We start from the raw sequence: 13,866 nt of genomic DNA on the forward strand, positions 1-13,866 counted from the left end.
CCATGCACAACTATAATTTCTCTAAATTGACAACTGCCATAAGCATGTATGTATGGCTATTAAGAACTGGTTAAGTTGTAGAGAATTTCAATTTAATTATATACACATTGCATGGCTCTCTGTTGAGGATATTATTTTGTAGGTGCTTTAATTAATTCTATACATATGTGACATCTAACAGTATCTAGAGTGAATGGATATATTTATATTATGATAGGAAGTACTTTGTTAATCTTATTTTTATATATGTGTATAATAACATGTGATGAAAAGACCAAATTAAATCCTGAATTGCTTTATGTCTGGTATTTGATTTAGGGGAAAAAAAACACTTTTACTGTTTCAAATCAAACAGCTAAACAAATAGTTAAATTTTGTTATAAGGTGGAGTTGTTGTTAATATCTGAGCATCTTTCAAGTGAAACCTAGCCAGATAGGAAATCCATGATTTTTTGTTACTATGTGGCTTTTTGTGACAATAATTTATATCTTTTACCAAGGTCTTCCCTCACCCTCCATTTTAGTCATCAGTAGTGTCAAATATACTGATTATATTTATCAAAAATGAATCTACATATTTTCAGACCTACAAATGGAAACTAAGCTGTGATTTAAAGGGATTACCAGTAAATAATGCCAGATATATGATGAGAAAATAATTTTATTTATTCAAAATCCTGTGAGCACTAGGCATGTACTGTCCTTCAAGATTAAAAAAAGAAATTAGCTAAGTAAGGAAAATTATATTCTGCTTTTTTCCCTCCTAGGAGTTATCTTGGTCTGCAATCAATCCTTCAGAAAAATCCCTCACATTATCACTTTTGTGCAGTATGTTAACTAGGAGCAAAATGATAGTGTATGTCAGTCAAATGTAAAGCGTGACTTCTATTGGTGTTAAAACCTGATGATTAATGCAGAAGCTCATGGCAAGTCAGGTTAATCTGAACAATATATTATTTCCTTTTAGTCTACAATCTGTCATTTCACAAACTATGGTTAATAGAATGCCCCAAATAAAAAAATCAATTTAAATGAAAATGTATAATATATTTTGCATCTCATTTATACCTTATTGTATTGAAAGGCAGGCTAACATTAGCTAGTCTGTGAATGTGATATGAAGGAGATGATATACTTATTTGTTTTAAAAGCCTTAGGTATGCTTTTTACACACTGAATCTCTAGGGGCTTTTGATTGTTGAGAATACTGCTTCCTATCTTACTGACTTACTACATTTAAAGGATCTAAATTAATTAATTAAAAGATCCAAAAGGAATCGTTGAAAGAATATGCACATTAAAAACAATCTCTAATTCTATTCTCTTGAATCTTAGAAAATAAAAAGTAGAATTATTGTATTATTATTCACTTGTCCTAGTATAACAGATGTCAGCTACCTGGATGATTCCAAATCTCTAGCTTGCAACCATCACCTCATCCTTTAACACTTAAACTAGTTCAAATATCCTGACTTACTTCGGGCTGGAATCCGAGTCTCTTGTTAAGAAATGGTGAGCCGCACAGAAGGTTAGTTTTCTCCAGGCCTCTGGTTCTAGGAGCTTTCTGATTTCTCTGAATTTTTGATCCCTGCTGTCATTTCACCTCCTAAGGAAGCATCCCTTTTCCATATAGAATCAATAAACTCTACCACCTGATTGTCCCCCATCCAACTTGTGTACAACTCCGCTTTTCTCAGTTTCACCCAGTCTAGGCTGTGACTCAAGCAAACTTGATGAAGAATTTGGGAGGAAGAGGGGTGGGAGTGGCATATGCCACAAACAGTCTTAGCATTCCAACCACTGGGGAATTTGCACTGTTTCTCGCCTCTCCTCCATTCCAGCTTCCATTCAAATTGCAGGCCAGCTTTATCTCCTCTGACCTCCCCCATCTCCTTCCTGATAAGGTCCCTTCCCCCTCCAAGGTCCCATTTGCTCCCTTTCACAGAACAGAACTGAAACTCTTCATCCAGCTCCAGTTCATAAAGGCCCTGCTGGGCAGGGTGAAGGGGTGTGAAGCAACTCCTGCAAAGCCACTCCTGCTCAGCACAAACAATGCTTTTCACAGAGGAATTCTGTAGTCATCAGTTTCCTCTCCCTTCTGTAATAGGAAGTGATTCAGGGATCAAGGACTTAGAATCTGGCTGTGCAATGAAAGGGGGCAGCAGACAATGAGAATTTGGAAGAATTGTCTAACTTTATGCATATATCTAGGAAGACCCCCTGGAGGAGGGCATGGCAACCCACTCCAGTTTTCTTGCCTGGAGAATTCCACAGATAGAGGAGCCTGGTGGGCTGCAGTCCAGAGAGTTGCAAAGAGTTGGACATGACTGAAGCAACTTAGCATGCATCCTATACTATGGACCCTATGAAGTGAAGTCGCTCAGTCATGTCCAACTCTGCAACTCCATGGACTATAGCCCACCAGGCTTCTCTTCCGTCTATAGGATTTTCCAGGCAAGAATACTAGAGCGGGTTGCCATTTTCTTCTCCAGGGGATCTTCCCGACCCAGGGATCAAACTCAGGTCTCCCACATTGCAGGCAGACTCTTTACCCTCTGAGCCACTAGGGAATCCCATGGACCCTATAGGAAATGCAAGTTAGAAAAGAATCATGCAAAAATTTGGAGCAGAAGCTCCAAATGAGGTGGTGAGGTGGTAAAGAATCCACCTGCCAATCCAGGAGATGTAAGAGAAGATGGTTCGATCCCTGGCTCAGGAAGATCCCTGGAGAAGGAAATGGCAACATGCTCCGGTATTCTTTCCTGGAAAATCCTATGGACAGAGGTGCTTGGCATGTTATAGTCCATGGGGTCACAAAGAGTCGGACACAACTGAGCACTCACCCAGACAGATGCATATACTGAGATCTAAATATCTTCTGTTCCAGACAAGGAAACTGATACCTAAAGAGTCCAGGAGACTTGCTGGAGGTTAGACAGCACTTTTCAGTTGGATAGAACTATCTGGTTATAGCTTTCCATGAGCTCATGAAACAACACAATTTCTCAGAAGCCAAACAGCATTTCATCTTTGTCTATTTAATTCTGGGCTGCGTTGCCAGCAAAGGGCCCAGAGGAAAGAATACAGGGGGAGGCAGGCAGCTACTACACACCTAAATCATATTATTGCAAGTACTCTGGTATGTTCACTCTTCAATTTTCACTTCTCTGCCAACCATGCATGTGTAATTAATTCTCTAATTTCTAGGCATGATATTGATCTTATGGAGGTCAGTGTGTACACAAATCCTTTGCAGCTTCCATCAGAGATAAAATACCAAGCTGAAGCCTTCTTCTTCTGACCCCCAAGAAAGTGAATTGGTTAAATTTCTTATGTTCCTAGAAAAACCAAGGAAGGTAGGGTGGGGAAAGAGAGAGGTGCTTGTAATAGAGGAAGAGGCAAATGGAAAATGATCATGGTTAATCATGTTGCTGAAATAGGACAAGAAAAAATATTTAACCTATTTATCTACCAGTAGAAATTCAACATCTTCTATAATAAATTAGGTTCCCAACACTTATATTTGCTATAACAAATAAATACCTAAAGAAATAATTTATACATATTAAGGAAATCGGAGCAATAAACCTGAGAGCTACATTTGACTGACAAGACTCACTGAAAGAAACTTACAAGATAGAGAGAAAAATGTATCCAAACCACTTCCTTCTGTGGAAATGAAGAAAGTCTCCTCAGCAGAATTCAGACATTTAGCAGCCATCTTGGTTGTAAACATTTGTCCAAACAGTCAACAGGACAAAGAAAATGCTCCTGTGAAAACAGTAACCAGATCTTAGGGCTCTGGTCTTTGAAGTTTGAAATATTTCCCTAGAACTGCCACATTCCTCTTTCTCCCATTCCTCTAGAAGATCACAAAAGTAAATTCTCGTTTGTTCTCTCTTTCTGTTATCCTGCCAAAAATACACATTCACTGATAAAACCCACCAGTGATTCATTACATATCATCATCCCAAGGTTTCCAGTATAAATGCCATATTAAATGAGCCTCTTCTGTTTTATTAATGCATAACAGACACTTAATAGCAATGATGGTGCCAAGGATTCTTACTGTATCATACCATTAAAACCCAGATGTTCTGATACAGTCAGAAGCAAATACACCAGCTCCCAGCCTCTTTTCCTCCATCTTATTTCCTTAGAAGTGGCTGATCTGGGATTCATTTGGAAGCAGAAACAGTGGTATATTACCTCTCTTTTCATATTTCTCCTTTTCTCTACAGGTCAAATTCATTTTCAGTATTCCTCCACTTATCAATTAAGGAAGAAAGAATGAGAGGAAGAGAGAGAGGACAAAAAAGGGGAGGAAGGTCTTGGAATTAAAATTTAAGGTGAGACTCTATTTATTTTTAAATTTCTTAACATGGATTAAACAAACATAAATATATTAAAATGATATATATTTCAGTTTTCTTATATTTAATATACAACTACCCCATGTATGCCTTTGCCCAGAGCCTTCATCCAAGATATTCATTCATTTACCAGTCCATGAACAGAGTCCACCGTGACCACTACAAGTTCTAGTGCATTGTCAGTGGGCTCCTGTGTCATGAAGGCATTACTCAGTATGTGTTTTCTATGTTGGTCTTGTCCCCATGGGAACCCCTAAAGCACATGCCTTTTTAAGACTGTAGGAAGGAGCTTGGACCAGGGTCTCCTTTGTGGAAGCACTTTAGCTTCCAGGGGTCTCTGGCTGCTCTGAAGATGGCCTCCTCCAGAACCATCCACTTTGGGTCCTGCTTAGAATCCTCAGTTCTAATCTAGCCCAGCCATCTGGGTCATGTGTGTTAATAGTCCTGGACAAGTAATGCCTCAGCAGATGTCAACCCCCACAGCCCTACACCAAGCCCCAGAGACAAGGGTGATGACAAAATCGGCCTGAGTAACACGCAGGCAGTGAGAAACATCATATAAACTAGAATTCTACTCTCCCCAGGCATTGTCCTAGAAATGAGTATCTGTTACACTCTCCTGGTGTGAGGTGTTCCAAGATTCTGGCCCTCTCAGCGAGGTCTTTTGCGGTCATTTTTGCAACTTAGTAGAATAACAATGATCAGAAGTGAGGAGAAAACAGAGGCAGAAAGAATTTCTACCTACTTGCTCTACTTACAGTTCCCTCATTCAGACAGTAATGGGGCCTCCACAGATGCTCTTTAGCCAGAGTTCTATACTCTGTATTTCCAAAACAAATCCCAGGAAACTGAGTCATAAGAATACATACTGAAGTTGTTCGATGATCTCAGTCATCAAGATATTTTGGTTTCACCTCTCTCTATATAACTCTAATTTGCTCCTTTCCCCCTCATCCTCTTCCTGCCACTGACCTCAGTTAGAACCTCTTTAGCTCTCTATTCTCCACTTTTAATGACCCTTTAAAGTTCCAGCTAGTCTGTGAAACAGGGATGAAAAAAAAAAGAGATGAAGAATGTAAGTGCTTCTACCTCTTGTGCTATGTATGTGTAGGTATGTGTTGCCAGGATCTTTTCATCCTATGATAACCAGGAGTAGAGGCACCTACAGCCCAGCGTCCCTATTCCAGGAAGGCGTCTATAACCTGTTAGCTCACAGAGGAATACTCTGCCTCTGGTGCAGTTCTATGTAGTCACCATCCTGAGATTCATAAAATCTTTCTCTGTCCACCACCTCTGTGACCTCAAGGTTATCTCTCAATGCCTGATGAAAGGAGTTGTCCAACAAACAAGACGGGCTGTCTCAGAGAGAAAGGCAATGCCTGGAAGTCTTAGCACATGACTGACTGCCTGTCACATTAGCACGTATTCAACTGTCCCCATACTGTACTCACACCCTTGTCTTCTACTTTCTCATCCAACCAGTTTCCCTTACTGTGTGATAGGCACTGCCTTCTACTTAGAAACCTGAGCATCTTCTTCAACTCCTCCTTACTCACCATATCCAGGCAGTAAAACATTCATAAACATTCCTGGGAAAGTCTCCCCTTTCCAAGCTCACTGGAATTGCTGTTCAGACACACCATCACTCCCTTTAACCACACAGATCACTGGGTCAGTCTCTGGACTGACTCTTTCTGTCTTCACAATCTCCCTTCCTCCAGTCTGTTCCTCACCTACCTATCTGGTTGAGCTTTCTAAAGTAAAAATTTGATAATGTCACTCTGTCTTAGAACCCTTCAGTTGCTTCTCAATACTACAGAATAAAATTCTGACTTCTTCAGTTCAGTTCAGTTCAGTCACTCAGTCGTGTCCGACTCTTTGGGACTCCATGGACTGCAGCACGCCAGGCTTTCCTGTCCATCACCAACTTCCAGAGCCTGCTCAAACTCATGTTCATCGAGTTGGTGATGCCATCCACCCATCTCATCCTCTTGTAGATCTTGCCCCTACCCGCTTTTCCACACTAGTCTTCAGTTACTCCCATTAAGTCAGCAGTAGTTAACCCCATTCAGCTCCATCAACACCCTTCACCATGGGGTCTGTGGGCCAGCCTACTTTATAGCTGGCCTGAGACCACCTTCCTCACTTTGTCTTCTCATTTAGGACTTGGTGGAGGTTCATCCTTTCCTGATTTGGAACCAGTCCAGTCCCTATTTGGACTGTTTCATGTCCAGTTCTAACTGTTGCTTCCTGACCTGCATACAATTTTCTCAACAGGCAGGTCAGGTGGTCTGGTGTTCCCATCTCTTTCAGAATTTTCCACAGTTTATTGTGATCCACACAGTCAAAAGCTTTGGCATAGTCAATAAAGCAGAAGTAGATGTTTTTCTGGAATTGTCTTGCTTTTTCAATGATCCAGCAGATGTTGGCAATTTGATCTCTGGTTCCTCTGCCTTTTCTAAATCCAGCTTGAACATCTGGAAGCTCATGGTTCACATACTGTTGAAGCCTGGCTTGGAGAATTTTGAGCATTACTTTGCTGGCGTGTAAGATGAGGTCAACTGTATGGTAGTTTGAGCGTTCTTTGGCATTGTCTTTCTTTGGGACTGGAATGAAAACGGACCTTTTCCAGTCCTGTGGCCACTGCTGAGTTTTCCAAATTTGCTGGCATATTGAGTACAGCACTTTCACAGCACCATCTTTTAGGATTTGAAATAGCTCAACTGGAATTCCATCACATTCACTAGCTTTGTTTGTAGTGATGCTTCCTAAGGCCCACTTGACTTTGCATTTCAGGATGTCTGGCTCTAGGTGAGTGATCACACCATCGTGATTTTCTGGGTCGTGAAGATCTATTTTGTATAGTTTTGTGTATTCTTGCCACCTCTTCTTAATATCTTCTGCTTCTGTTAGGTCCATACCATTTTTGTCCTTTATTGTGCCCATCTTTGCATGAAATGTTCAGACAAATTTGGCCTTGGTGTACAGAGTGAAGCATGGCAAAGGCTAATAGAGTTTTGCCAAGAGAACGCACTGGTCATAGTAAACACCCTCTTTCAACACACAAGAGAAGGCTCTACACATGGACATCACCAGATGGTCAACACCAAAATCAGATTGATTATATTCTTTGCAGCCAAAGGTGGAGAAGCTCTATACAGTCAGCAAGAACAAGACCGGGGGCAAACTGTGGCTCAGATCATGAACTCCTTATTGCCAAATTTGACTTAAATTGAAGAAAGTAGGGAAAACCACTAGACCATTCTGGTATGACCTAAATTGAATCCCTTATGACTCTACAGTGAAAGTGACAAATACATTCAAGGGATTAGATCTGAAAGAGTGCCTGAAGAACTATGGATGGAGGTTCGTGACACTGTACTGGAAGCAGTGATTAACACCATTCCCAAGAGAAAGAAATGCAAAAAGGCAAAATGGCTATCTGAGGAGGCCTTACAGATAGTCGAAAAAAGAAGAGAAGCGAAAGGCAAAGGGGAAAAGGAAAGATACACCCATCTGAATGCAGAGTTCCAAAGAATAGCAAGGAGAGATAAGAAAAACATCCTAAATGGCATCTTTCTCCTAAAACCAGTTCCTGCCTAGTCCTGTGCTTTCCCCTTTCTCAAAGAGTCAGTTCTTTCTTTTTATTTATTTATTTATTTATTTTTTGGTTACTCCATCTTTTTACAGCCTCCATCTGATTACTCACGACTCTGGTTAATATTTATTTTATTCTGACTTTCACGATGCATTTCCATCTCTGTCCCAACACAAGATCTTGGAAGATTTCTGTATTATGACTGCAAATCTCACAACCTGTACTTTACAGATACACAGCAGGTGGCCAACAAGTCTTGGTAGACTGGCTTAGTGAATGTTAGGAAGTCAGGTTTAAATTGCTTTAGGGGCATGGATCTTGTCACACACTTTTTTTGCGCCATCCCCCGGCCCACATTAACATGGTAAAAGGCATAGGCAACAGCAAATACATATACATCTTACAGTGAACACTGTATCTGCTATTGTAACTGGGAGTTGCTGCAACAACTGGATGCAATTTTAATTTAAAAAACAACAACAACAACACACACACACATGCTCTGCTATTGAGCGGGGAAAAAAACTCCCTCAGACTCAGCTCCCAGCGAAAATCAGCCAGAATCCAGGTTTCCCACCCCTTCCAGTGGCCTGATGTGCGACGTGGGAGGAGCAAGGAGCAAGTTGGGTCAGAGCAGCAGGGAGAGCGGGCTCGGGGGAAGTCCCGGAAGTCATTGACCAGAGCAAGCACCCGCCTCTGCGGGATCAGCTTGGGCTGAAGTCCCAACAATAACAGGCGCGCGGGCCGGGAGGGGGCTGTCGGGGGCTAGAGTTTGGGGGCGGAACCCGTTTTGGGGGAGGCGGGTGGGACGCTTCCCAAGGCCGCAGGGGATTGGAGGAGAGAGATGAGGGGCGGTGGAGCTCGAGGAGTGGGCCGGGGAGCTAACGGGTCGACCGAGGAGAGCGAGTGTTGATTGGGTGGCGCAGAGGGAGACGGACCGGAGCTGCCCGCGGATTGGCCGGGGCGGGCTGTGGGGGCGTGGCCAGCACGCGCGAGAGGGAGCGCGAGGGAGCGGGCGGCCGGCCTGCCTGCCAGCCAGCGCGAGCCCAGGACGAGCGCGGTGGGCAGGGGTCGGATTGCTGAACGCGGCTCGGGAGGCGCGTCCCCCCAGCTGTCCTCCGCGGCTCGAGCACCCCATTTCCTTCCCTCCCCTCCCTAGCGCTCCGGCCTGGGGTCTCGGGGAGGGGAGCGGAGGGAAGGGGCGAAAGCGAAGGAGGTTTCGCGGAGTGCGGGCGGCGTGGGGCGAAGCGCGCGCTGCCTCTTGCTCTCCCGCCGCTGCCTTTGCCTGCTCGCCCGGTGCCGCGGCCCCGGGGCGCCCGCACTATGCAGGCGGACTGCCGGCCGCCGCGATGGCGAGCCGGGCGGTGGTGAGAGCCGGGCGCAGCCCTCAACGTCTCCTAGTCCGGGCCGCGGTCGCCGCCCCCGCCCGGGCCGCGCTCCCCCTCTCCCGCTCCTACCCCCTCCCTCTTCGCTCCAACTCCTCCTCCGCCGCCTTCCCCAGGCCTCTGTTCCTCCTGCTCGTACTGATCCTGCTCCTGCTGCTCGAGGACGCCGGAGCCCAGCAAGGTGAGTTCTTCCCGAGGGGTGCGCCGCGCGCGGGGCCGTGGGGGCGCCGTGGGAGCCTCTGGGGCGCAGGGCGTCCGGGTCGTTACGGAATCTGCAGACGCGCAGGGTAGTTGTGGTGCGCCTCGCTGCCTGGCCAGACCTGGTCCCGCACTCGCTGGGTTGAATTGCAAAGCTTGGCTGTCTGTTTTCCCCCAAGTTGGCGCGGCTTTACTTTTGGGGAAGCCCATTCATTTTTTTTTTAAAGAGGGAAGTGAGACCTTGCTATGAAGACCTCCTTTGGGCATTGGATTGTTCTGGGGAAAGTATTTGAGAGGTAAAGGAGAAGTTTTGGAGATGCTCTGTCTAATGTTTAAGCTAAGTGGGTGGATGAACAGAGTAAAACTGCCAGGTAATTGAATAGCATCTTAAATCCATTGAAGGGAGTTGACGACGATTATCTTTTGTGAAAGTGCCAAGTTCAAAATCGAATAGAGTTGATTCTGGTAATCTTTGAGCCTTGGATTTAGAACATGCTGTTTGCAATCCCTGCCTATTCAGGATGGTGGTCTAGATAGATTGTTTGGGTCAGACTCTACGTCTAGGACCCAAGGCAGCGTGCTCTATTGCCCAGACGGAGCGATCCGTACTAAATGGGCAAGCCCTTACAGAAAGTGACAAAACTTTCCTACTACAATCCTTCGAGATTCCAGAGCGTACAAAGCTATTTACTTAATAATCATAGTTGAAAGAGAATGCTGGGCTGATTTCTTCCCCTTTTTAGTACTTTTTTCAGGCATTGAACGGCAATTTGGAAAACAATTTGACAGGTTATTGAACACATTTCTCCATTGCATTTCCATTTTATTACAGTGAGAGATAAGAACTGGATTGATACTTAAAACTTGGAAGAGGTTTTGTTTGTTTGTTTTTAGGTTGATCTCCATGTTTAAGTCCAGCATAATGTTGCTTTCATGTAGTTTTCAGTAGAGTATGGAATCATGGCCTTAAGCATGTCATTGTGAAGATGCTAAAACTTTGACAGGCATATGGAAATATAATGTAAATGGAAAAAATGTATTTGGTAAACTGACCTCTTTCAATTCTAGGCAGCATTCAGGTTTCAGTTAGATCATCTCCTTAATTGAATTCTTGAACATCAGCACTAAATTAAAGTGAAATCCTTTCCTTCATTGAAGTTTTAGCACCTGTGCTTTTATTTTCCTCCTGGTAGAAAGAAAAAGCAAAACAGACTTATATTAACATGTGGCTAACATTGATTGAATGGGTCTTAATTTGTGACAACCCTAAGGGGTTTACATCTATTAACTCATTTAATCCTCACCACAGCAGTCTGGAGTTAAGTATTGCTATCCCATTTCAAACACAAGGAAACAGACACCAGTAAAATAAGGTATTTTGATACAAAGTATAACTACATAAGCAGGACACTCTGACCACTTTTGCTTATTTCAGAATCTGAAAGTGTTTATGTCATGTTTAAAAAAAAAAAGATCTTTGAATAGTTTATAACTGATTAAATGTCTCCTCCGCAAATGAGACAATTGCTTTGTTTTTAGAGTTTCTCAAGCCTGGCCTAATTAAACATGCAACATTACGTTTTTTTTAAAGTTTAATTTTAGTTTTTAACCAAGTATTTTAACAACTAGAGTATCTGGTTCTCTTTCACAGTGTCATGTTGTATAAAAACATCAGTATAGATTAACACAAATAGAAATGATCCTGATAATTTAAAAAACCTAATTTCTAGTTCTCCCAAGTTGATTGGGTAAATTTTGTAAACTCACTTAGTTTCTTTGTACCTCAGTTTTCTACATCAGTGATAAGAGAATATATACCTGTTTGCTAGCTTGGTGAAAATGAAATGCTAGTACACAGGAGTCTGGCAAAGGGTAAAGTACAAACAGCTATAACTGATTATCATTGTTAATCATGAGCTTACTAAATTGATAAAGTAAGGGTCATTTAGGTATACATCACCTGAAAAACCTAGGAATTGTATGGCATTTGAATTCCCCAATTTTTTAAAAATTGTATTTCTTATCCAGTGGATCCGGATGCAGTCTGTGGTCTGTCCATGTTACTGGTCTTAACAGATGTGCTTTAGGGTCCACTGGGATTCTTTACATAACCTGGAAAGAAGTCTGGCTTCAAAATGAGAAGCAATGTTTTAAGATGCCTATAGAACTTTTTCTAATGGGGATGTCTACAATATTGTAATGTTAAGTTACACGCTGGAGTTTTTACTCTATCAGAAGTCTTTATAATAACCCTGGAAGGAGATAATAAAATGATAAAAGTTGTCTTTCGATGGTAGAGTTGTAAATTTCTTTATGCATTTTCAAATGTTCTGCAAATTGCAATAAAAATAAGCTGTGAGAAAGTGTTTTGTGATATACAGATTTTTTTTTTTTTCCCTTAGCCAGCCTAGGTAGAAATGCATTTAATACGTGTTTTGAGGTAGAACTGTATTTCAGGATATTTTTCTTTTAGTCTCTCAGACCTCATTTTGAATTGGAAGATACTACACTCATTCCAATTAGTGCCACACATTAATGCCATTCCTCAGCAGATTTTCTGCTGACCAAATGTTTTTTTCTTTTTATTTGGTCTAGAATAAAATTTATCATTGGTCTGAAAACTTGTCAACCTTTCACAACAGAGATGTATTTAATTAATCTTACTTCATTAACATATTCATAAATTCTGTTTATTCACATCTCTTTGACTGTGATGCTGTTTTCGACATGGCTTATATTTGTGTGTCTTGAGTTCTAAGTTTGATATTAAGTTCACCTTCAAAGTCTTTCTCATTTTTATTGAAAGCATTTTTTACCTGTAAAATATGTCTCTCTAAAAAACTTAAATTGGTGGAACTTATTATGCTGATTGCCTGCCTGTTACTGTAATAAACTTACTTAATAGGAAGTTGCAGGCCTACAGAATGAATTTTAGTCTCTGGTTTACATTATGACTGTAGGAATTTGTGTCACCTCATCTCAGGAGCTCAGCTTCCTCCTTTGGGTCGCGGAGGGTTCGCCTGCCTTCTGGGTTGGAATTTTTTTCTTTTTGGCTGTGCTGAGCCTTCCTTGCCTTTGTGCAGCTTTCTGTAGTTGCGGTGCGTGGGCTTCTCATTGCGGTGGCTTCTCTTACTGTGCAGTGCAGGCTCGAGGGGGCTCGGGCTTCAGTAGTTGTGGCACACGCTTAGTTGCCCCACAGACCAGGCAGGGATCGAACCCATGACCCCTGACTGGCAGACAGCATCGTATTCACTGCACCCCGAGGGAAGCCTGTAGGTTAGAATGTTATTTAAATGTGGTAAAATATCAGGGGAATCAATTTTTAAAAATCCATTGAGACTGACTTCTTTATGCCTATTAATACAAAATATTCATGAAAATAATTATTTTTGTTAGCTAATTTAATAAATCTGTCAAATCAGATTCTTTTTTAAAAAGAATCATTCAGTATTACAATGATTTTTGAACTAACGTGTGAAAAAAATTTACAGTCTGTGGGGTAGTGCCTTTATTTGCTTGTGATGCAGGGAAATAGTTTTTGAGTAGTATTTGTGAATTGTCGGAAGTGAAGAACATGTCCCAGTGCAAAGACCATTTGTAATTATTACTAATATTGATATTAAGTTAAATTAGAATTTTACGTGATCTGTTTTTTTGCTTTGATGAAACATTAGGGCTCCCTGGTGGCCCAGATGATAAAGAATCTGCCTGCAAAATGCAGGAGACACAAGTTTGATATCTGGGTCTGGAAGATTCCTTGGAGTAGGTCATGACAACCCACTCCAGTATTCTAGCCTTGAAAACTCCATGAACAGAGGAGTCTGGAGGTCTGCAGTCCATGGGGTCGCAAAGAGTCAGACACGACTGAGCAGCTAACACTAGGGCTCTTATGTGTAGCTTTTTTCAGAGGCAAAAATCAAAGCATGCTTTTTTCTCCTGTATTTCCGATTAATTTTGCATAGTGGTTAGAAATATAGCGCATATTCCATATGTGTTAATGATCAAATTTAAAATTCATATTTTAAAAGCTTGTAAATTAAAAATTAATTGTAAAATTACAGGTTAAGGATTTTTAGGTAGATTTCCCAATGTTATCAACAGAGAGGAAACTTTATTTTGTTCTGGAAATAATTAATAGTTCTGTTCGAACATTCAAGCTTCCAACGAAATGTGTATGAGTTAAAGTATCAGTACTAGAATTTAAAAAATAATGAATTAATTTCCAAAAAGAAAGCATCAGATTATAGTATGATGAGGAAAGTCTTGATTTACATAGAATTAGACTTTAAATATAAGACTGTACTTTACAAAA

General features: G+C 41.7%; 1 protein-coding gene across 1 annotated transcript in view; it reads left to right on the forward strand.

Annotated features, from left to right (window-relative positions):
• Window positions 1–8,988: 8,988 nt before the first annotated feature.
• DCBLD2 (discoidin, CUB and LCCL domain containing 2) overlaps window positions 8,989–13,866 on the forward strand; it is a 73,233-nt gene continuing 68,355 nt past the window's right edge. Inside the window, exon 1 of the mRNA XM_065913587.1 lies at window positions 8,989–9,537. Coding sequence (XP_065769659.1) covers window positions 9,321–9,537 — 217 coding nt within the window. The 5' untranslated portion in view covers window positions 8,989–9,320. The remainder of the gene's footprint in view (window positions 9,538–13,866) is intronic.

The sequence above is a fragment of the Muntiacus reevesi genome, chromosome 21, assembly GCF_963930625.1.
Source record: "Muntiacus reevesi chromosome 21, mMunRee1.1, whole genome shotgun sequence".
Classification (NCBI taxonomy): Eukaryota; Metazoa; Chordata; class Mammalia; order Artiodactyla; family Cervidae; genus Muntiacus; species Muntiacus reevesi.